Here is an 8,980-nt window from a genome sequence, read left to right on the forward strand (position 1 = left end):
TGGCAGAAACAACACCCAGAATAGACTGTATGTTAAGGCACATGTCAGATCATGCTGATTTGTCCTCAAATAGGATATAGTGCACTCTGTCCTAGGGTTGAAGGCCTGCAGTAGGAGTGATTTACTTATGCCGTGTGTGGGTGGCATGACACACAGGGATGTGAGCCATGTCACCTCTTTAGTTTGTCCTGCAGCTGAACATTCAGCCTGCGATAAAAGCGCCGCCTGGTCTGGGTGAAGGGTCCATAGGGGGCCGTCTTCTGTCTCCATGCCCTGGGTACTAGGAGTACCATTTACTGGGGCTTACAGCAGAGACATACGGTGTGCCAGCCTTTGAACCATCTTAGGGAAAAGGGATCTGTCACTGGGAGCCTGATTAGCAGGGACCCAGTGAACTTTCAGTTTGAAATCACATCAGACAGTAGGTGAGATCTGGGGGTCTAACCATGTCAAAAGAGGCACTTTACTACATAAATGTACCACCCATGTCTCTGCAGGTTATGTTTTGCTCCCTATGAATCCATTCAAAATCAACAAATACATTTAGGAAAAGGTTCAGCTCGGCCATGACAAGTATGGTCTAAAATCAAGAGCGCTGAATGGGGTTCACTCAAGAACACCTCGACGGCTGCCCTGCACACATCATTTACAGCGGGTTTCAAATGAATCAGAGATGCAGTGTCATTTGAATTGTTTTCCTTATAAGAACAAGTAGTGTGTGGAAATTGAGAGTTTGATTCTGCAGAATTTCATTAAAATTCTGCAAGATTCCGTGGAATTCGAATGGGGCAGAGTGGGAATGTGGCACTATTTTCTTAATGCAAGATATACCCTCACATCTAAACAATGGAGGCAAGGAGGCATTTTGCGCTAAGACTTGCTACACTGCATTGCATACCGCTTGGCACCCTTACAGTGCTTCCTGCAGAGTGTGTACGAGTGTTGAGGGGTGTGCACTGCGTGCCAGTGGCTTCTAAACAGGGCCACAACTGGGAGCAGTTCCTCTATGTTAAAAAAAGACTGTGGATTTATCAACAAAGAGAGATTGCTCCATCCTTCCTGCCCGGCTTAGAAATCTCCGCAGCGCATCCCTTCGGTGTCCTTTCATACCCTGCAGTAATCGGTGTTTTTTTAAACTTTAATCTGCAGTGGTTTTTAACCATAGAGAGGCTGCCCCCTCTTCCTGCCCAGTTCAGATGTGTTCCCCCAGCAGAGCGGCAGCATTTATCGGTATTTACGCATAACAGGAGCAACGCAGAGTTACCAAACATTTGCACATGTCTAATGTTAATAGTTAGCATGTTATGATAGTGGTAAAATATGAAATCCTTTTAAAAAGGTGCCTCAAATTCAGATTTTAAAAATGTGCAGTGATGTGCTTTGCCCACTGGTAATGATCTCTTAATTGATATGTATTCGCAAACTTCAGTGTATCAGTGTGCCAGTAAACATGTGTTATATGTATTCACAAACTTCAGTGTATCAGTGTGCCAGTAAACATGTGTTATATGTATTCGCAAACTTCAGTGTAACAGTGTGCCAGTAAACATGTGTTATATGTATTCGCAAACTTCAGTGTAACAGTGTGCCAGTAAACATGTGTTATATGTATTCGCAAACTTCAGTGGAACAGTGTGCCAGTAAACATGCGTTTTTTTTCTCCATTTTTGTTAGGTGGTTTCGCGATAAGTAATGCAAACACAGCAATAGAAAACGCAGAGAGGGAAGCGGGAGCCGCGAGAGCGATGAGAGCGGAACACCAGAAGACGGTGGACAGGTATTCCTCTCAGCTTCTGAACTATGGGAATGAAATCCGCTCCAAAAAACAGGCCATTGCCGCCGACTCCGCTAAAATCCAAGGCCTGCAGCGGGACCTGACCGCGGAAAGGGCGCTCTATCAAACGCTCCAAAAATTCCTCGTCACGCTGAGGAAATGCACCAGTTTGCTGAGCACCGTGGCCGGCAAGACCAGTGCGGCCAACATGAGCCTGCTGCTCAGCGAAGTGCTGGACGGGCTGCTGGGCGTCTTGGATGAAATCGTGGTGACTGTTTCTCCGTTGGTTAAAAGTGATACCGAGTACTCCCTCCTGTTCTCTGTCAGATTGCCAACCATCATACAGAAGCTGCAAGCGGCTAACAGCAGGCTGAAGAAAGCGGCAGCGTCCTAAGGCAGGGCGTCCTAAAGCGGGGCGTCCCAAGGCGGGGCGTCCCTATAGCCATCCCTGCCATCTGCTGCTTTTCATGCGTTTTGCTCTGCAACACCTCTGGGGGGAGCTCTCGCATCTCCTAAGCTTCTCTCCTTAATTGTGAATGTGCTCCTAGCTGACCAGGGCCTCCAGCACAGCATCAACTCACTGCCAGGCCCACCTCGAATAGTGCAACCCCATTAACCTTGTCTTCAGTCAATGAATCCAGAACATCCTACAGCACATCAACAGCACTAACCCTGCTTCATCTCTTGCAACCGCACCTTGCCCAAAAATCCAACAACAATAAATCTTCAAATTCCTATCTCACCATCACATTCACATGCACTCCTCAAAGGCGCGTCTTGTAAAGGGCGGTGCTGAAAGCCTTCCTGCGGCGCCCCCCTGCGGCAAAGAGAAAGAACAGGATCGTGTGTTATCAATTGGAGACAGCACTTTCCTGTCTTCTTACCCTGCACTCCGGCTAAATTGAGCTCAGAGGATTCTACACTGGACCCTGATGACCTCACCAACTTTCAGACCATCAGTTACATTTCATTCATCTGCCAACTCATTAGATCTGGCTGATACTGCATCCGTTGTTAGACCTTATGCAATCAACATAAAAAACAGACTTTAAGGAACACTTACTTGAGAGGCTTTGACTCTGTGCTTTTACAATAAAAACATCTTGCCCTACACACAGCTGTGATAATTTCGTTTATGTAGCCAGTGATCCAAGCTTAAACGTTCATTGGCGCACACATGACATTGCCTTGGACAATGGTATAAGTTACGGTGTTTGTTTTTCTTTGGCAGCAGCACAGATGGTTTTTTTACCATTACACTTCAAACTGCTGTTTTGTGATGGAGACCCAGGGCTTCACTAATCCACATGGACTTTGTTTCTGGCAAATGTACACTCAATACAGCAGCACTGAGAAGTTTATAGCGGCAAGCCAGTGATTATAACTATAGGCCTGACCTGCCTATGATTAAATGTTATGATGAAGGCACTGGGCCTGACACATTTATTTGGAAAAACATGTTTTTAGGTCGATAGACATTTCTGTTTGGAATATTATTAGCCTATTTTAAAGCTACAGATATGTATGCTGTAATATGGATTTTCACATATTTGCCATAACATCAATGGTTGTTGTGGGGTCACCCAGAGTAACAAATCGTGGATATAGAAGGCTTACTGTGTCTGAATACTTAGTAGCCCGTATTCGGACAAGCAGTGTTTTGTATACCTTTCCAATTTTATGACTGAGTGTCGGATTGTTGTCTTGCGAAAAAACTTAGTCTCAAAACTGTAAGCCTTAGATGGTGACAAGCTATACACCGGTTTGGCGCACCGGAAATGTTATGTCCGATGACTTACGTCTGGTGTTCTCATTATGAAACATTATGACAAGTGCAGCTTATTAATTGTGAAAAGCATGTGTTAAAGCCAGAAAGCTTTTTATAGATGGTTATTACACGGTGTTAAAGGCTATAGGCAGATTTATATTTACATGTAATCTCACAGATTAACGTAGTGGCCAAGGATTGTTGCGTTGGCCACACACTCTGGCAAAAGTTGAGGTGATGATACTTGATAGACCCTATCGAGAGGGATGGTTTATTCTTTTGCATCTGTATTTCATTTGTAATTTTATATATGTATGCATGATGGTTGCAGGTTCATGAGCTCTTGAATAAGCCTGTCATGGGGAAGGTGTTAAGCAATCATAAAAGGCAAAGGTGAACCCCATTTCAGATTTCATAGGCTTCATCTATCTATCATTAATCAATACAATGTACTCACCGGCCTAACTTATACATTGTGAAAAGCATGTGTTAAAGACGATAAGTATCGATTGGTATTATACTGTTAGATTCACAGGTTTAGTAGTAGGAAACGGATTTAGTGTTGGCGATCCAACGAGCAAAGTCTTTGAATTCAATGGTCCTTGTTAGGCTCCCTTTGGATTGTTGGCCTGAGTATGCAAGATGAGAAACCAGAAAAGTAACAATGAAGTATTTTATTCCAAATGTTATTTTTAATCTTGTATTACCTGAAAATAGTGTGACGGTTTTTATTAACGTATTACAATCAAATTAAATTGAAATTGAATTGAAGATGCAGTTCAAAAGAACATTTCGCTCCCATCTGCAAGAGTTTTTCCTTTAAGTACAACAAAAATGTGAATGGTGTGTGTCAGACCTGTCAGCCCTAGGGTGGTCTTACCCCATTTTTTTCCTTTTCGCCTCTTTTTGCCACCGTCTTTTGTTGGACCTAGGCTTCTGGGCGCCTTACCACTGCCAAACAGTGCTGAGGTGCAGGTGCTCTCCCCTAATAATATGGCTGCCACAGGCCCCTGCTACTGCGGAGTACATACACGCTAGTTAGGATCAGGTTGGGACATACTGTTACTGTATCCTTGCTGTCCCGCCTTTTTGTCACATAGACAGACATGGTAGAAGCCCCTGGAACCTTCCAGCCCAGGGAGGAGTTATACTTTGCTGCCTTTCAGGAGGGTCACCTGACCTAGGGGTATAAGAGGAAAGGAGGGAAACCTAATTAGTCAGTTGGGGTACCACTGGACCTGGGGGAACCTCTGCCGTAGTAAAGGCTGTTGGGCCTAGGGGGGAACCTACACTACTGAGACTGACAGAACTTAGGCCCTGATGTACCCAAGATAGCTGAGGGACTCTGCCAGCCTGCTAACCTTGCCCAGTGAGCGGGGAACCCAGGAAACCAACTCCAGTGTGTCGCAGGGAGCCATCCTGCCTCTTGGGCCTGGCAACTCTACCTCTACCCTCTCCTCTAAGATACTGCAACCCAGATACTGTAACCAAGCTACTACAACCGAGATACTACAACCAAGACCCTGCAACCAAGATACTACAACCCCCTCCGCTGGGACTGTGAAGCGCTGAGAGCCCTGTGAGCGCTGCTGCTACTGGGGGGTCACCAGGTAAAGCGCTGTGCTTCCAAGCACTCGACCTCCACACTTTGCACCCTGTTGCTAGAGCTGTGCCCCATAGCACTATATTGCAGTACCGGCTGCTCGGGGGAGCGCTGTACAGCGGGCTCCTACTGCTCTCCCTCCGCGCAGAGAGAACGTACGCGGTCTGCCAAAATCATCGCTGCGGCCTCTGCGGTCTGAATTGAGCCAGCGCTGTGCCCAGGATCACCACCGCAGCCCCTGCGCTGTGATTTAAAGGGGCGCTGTGACCGTACTCACCGCCGCAGCCTCGGGGGTGATGAAGGAGGGAAGCTGAGGCCCAAATCACCGCTCCTGACCAGGCGCCGCGTAAGTGAACGCCGCAATTGCTGTCAAGGCCACGCTAGGCCTGTCGATTGAGGGAAGGTGTTGCCCACTAACCGGGGCACCGGCCACGTCATCGGCCGCACCCCCCCCTAAGGCTGCACTAGGATTGGCTCAACGGGCTCGAGGCCTACGGAGGCCAGGGGCCTTTCTCCAGCCGCATGGAGGGGCTCCAGGGGACAGAGGAGAGTCTTGCCGCCCCTCTGGAAGGGAGCCCTGTAATTCCACCATCGAAGCCAGCGTGCCGAACCGCCTCCCCCTGGTCGAAGCCCCCACATGCAGTAAGGATCGGGATGTCCGGGGAGGAGACGTCCGGCACTACTTGTGGCCTGGAATCCCCCGCCGAGACAGAGTGGTGAGTGAGGGGGACCAGGGGACGGCACACCCGTACAGCATAGCTCTGAGCATAACTGCGAGGAGCAGATGCCCTAGTGTACTTCCACCTCTGACTGCTCCCTCTGTGATTAAGTGCAGGAGGCCAGGCCCTAAATCGGAAATAGATCTGGCCTGGTAACCGATGGCTATTACTTGCCCAAATTAGCCTGAATACCTGGGTGGGTTAAGGTTGTGTACTGCAGGAATTGTTATTCATGTGTCTCAATACCTGTCTAGAGGTTATACTCCTGCTATGTGCCGGACTGAGTTAAAGAAAGAAAATGTTTCCCATGTTAATTGAATACCTGCATTAAGATCCTAATTGATTGGATGTACCGGAATGAACTTAAGCCTATGTGTTAACATGCAATCCATTACCTACAGTGATACCTGCTTTTAGAAAGGTTATTGCTACTGCCTTTTTACTGGCATGCAGTTCTACTGCTCTGATGCACTTGACTGAATTTACTCATGTCTTAGAGTGAAATGAATTTACTGTTGCCCTGAGATTATCTGCCCTATTCACTCTCTCTGACCTAAAGTGGATAAAGAGTCTTCTTCTATAAATCAGCCTGGTGTGGTGTCTCTTCATTGCGTGCGCATTACTGAGTCAGTGTGAGTGTGTACTGCACAACTGCTTAACACATTGCCTTTGGGTGCCTTCCTGCCTCGCGTCAAGCTACAGTGTCGGAATCGGTGGCCCCGATTCTAACAGTGTGGCTTTGGAGGATATGGATGATGAAGAACTACGTCAGGCTTGAGTTGGCATGGTAACACGCCAATGATTAAATTATTGGCTTGAATGTTCATAATGAAATTTCTGAAATATTGATTGTGAAAAGCATATGCTAAAGTACCCTTGATCTTAGGGATAGATCTCTATTAAAACCCACAGAAAGATAGTTTGTTACATGGAATCGCGCAAGTTACAGGTAAAGGTTGTGGTGCTGCTCACCCCCTCGACAAACAGTGATATGGAAGCGCTGCTCTTGTAAGCCCCCCTTAGGAGATATAGTATTTTGCTTTGTCAACTGTTATTTAGTGACTCATTGTTGGCTTGTGGAAAATGTAAGCTCTGTACATGAGTCCCCAGTTGTTCATAGTGAGAAGCCAATGATAACAGTTAAAGGCCTGACAGGTTCACCAGGAGGGAAAAAATCCAGTCACATACTTTAGATCTGTTTATTTAGGAAATCATATGTTAAAGTCAGTACACATTTAACTTTAACAGCAGTTTTCTATTTCTCTGTATTAAAGCCCACAGGTAGGTTTTTTGCTATATGAAATGGGTCTATGGCAATGTTCCAGCGCCATCATTTATTCTGAGGAAGACACAAGTGAAGCCGGCAGAGCTCCTTCTCTGGTGCATTTCATGTGCGACATCTAAGCATGAAGTGGATTCCCCCAATGCACAGCTGAAGCCAGTTTTACTCCGGAAGGCATTGTATAATATCAATTTCTCTGTAGCTCTAGGAACATTTCCACACTTTGGAAGGATCAGCATGGGTGGCAGGTTTTCTGTTTTCAGTAAATCTAGGATTGCATCAAATTTCAATGTGGATGCATAGGAATATTCATGCTTCACATGGATGCCCAGGAACATCCACTCTTCACCCGTCCAATGCCTACTACTATGAAACGTAAAGCAAAGCGGCACAAGCCGGTGTGCTGCATTACATTAATTTACAAAGCCATGAATATCGCCCCTTGCTTTGTAAATCTTACTCAAGCCTTTACCGTTTTGACGCAAGGACAAGGCAAAGGCTTAGTTAATCGGGGCTCTGTTTTGAATCCTGGACCTTGTCTCAACATCCTGCAAATCTGGACAAGTCTCTCAACCTTCCCATGGATGTACACGTCGTTCTATTGCAAAGTGTAACAATGCCCTCAGGTCAGGTCCACCCAGTATGAAACTGAGAAAACAATACTGCAATGATTCCAACCTGAAAGACATCCACTAACCTTGATAGGGAACAGGGAAGACTTCTAATTCTGACCCCAATAGTCTGAAGAAATTTAGGGGCATATCACCAACAAACTGCGATAAACATCGCAGAGCACACATAGTGGGAATTTGTATAACGCCGGCTATCGACGGAATTAATCGCCGGGATAACACGTTATTATCAACGCCTATCTCCACAGCGATAAAAATTCCGGCGATAGCGGTGTAATGAGGGAACATCACTGGTAATCCAGTGATGCAACTGCAGTGCTAAGGGAATCCTTGTTAATAGGGAGATGTGGACTTAGGCTTAGCATCCCCCTCCCATTATAAATATAGCTAAGTCTGACATTTTGCAGATGTTAGCTGCTGGCGATAACCGCAGTTAGCGACAATTTTTATGTTGCTATGGGTATCAGGGTCCAGCTTGATGATACCGCGATGTGCAGTTAGCGACTTTTCCAGGGTTGGAATGCCTAGGGAACGCCTACTTTGCATGTTATTAGCGAATACTATTGCTGCCATGCAAAGCGGCAGTGACACGGGCGCAATTGCCAGTAAGCCGTCGCTAACAGCTGTTAGCGACAGCTTGCTGATAGGGCGATAAAAATATCACCGCTTTAGCGGCAAAAAGTGCCGCTAAAGTGGCGATATTGCCCTTGATGATATGCCCCTTAGAATTTTTCAGACACTAACTTGTATTTTTCCAATGCATTAGAATCTGAGAGCATCAGTATGATGCACTGCACATGGCCACTTTCCTAAAATAAACACATGGACATCTACCTTATTTAATGATCCAATACATCCAAATTGAATGTGGCACCTCTGTTTCTCTTGTCATGTAATTTATGCCTCTTGATGATGATGCCATTGAGTTTCTTCACAGAATATCTGCGCTCCATGTGACAAGCACTTTTCTGTCTTATGAGTGACTGTATACTAATGTGTTTTATCATAACCAATTTTGTCTGTTCTGTCTGTGAATAAAAATAGCACATTAACCCACAGTGTGCCTTGACTCATAAGTCATAGTTGCTTGACTCAGACTCAGTGCCGCTCCTTGTTAGCCCATAATTCTTCTCGTGTCGATGCACTGCAGAGCATTCATTCTGTCAACAGGAGCAGCATGAGAACCATAGCCAAACAATAAA

At 46.0% G+C, this 8,980-nt stretch overlaps 1 protein-coding gene across 1 annotated transcript in view; it reads left to right on the top strand.

The window, feature by feature from the left end:
- Positions 1 to 6,451, top strand: part of LOC146863737 (uncharacterized) — a 105,480-nt gene extending 99,029 nt beyond the window's left edge. Inside the window, exon 4 of the mRNA XM_085627897.1 lies at positions 1,675 to 6,451. Within this exon, the coding sequence (XP_085484023.1) occupies positions 1,675 to 2,168 (494 nt within the window). The 3' untranslated portion in view covers positions 2,169 to 6,451. The remainder of the gene's footprint in view (positions 1 to 1,674) is intronic.
- The last annotated feature ends 2,529 nt before the right edge of the window (positions 6,452 to 8,980 follow it).

Source organism: Triturus cristatus, chromosome 2_1 (genome assembly GCF_964204655.1).
Source record: "Triturus cristatus chromosome 2_1, aTriCri1.1, whole genome shotgun sequence".
Classification (NCBI taxonomy): domain Eukaryota; kingdom Metazoa; phylum Chordata; class Amphibia; order Caudata; family Salamandridae; genus Triturus; species Triturus cristatus.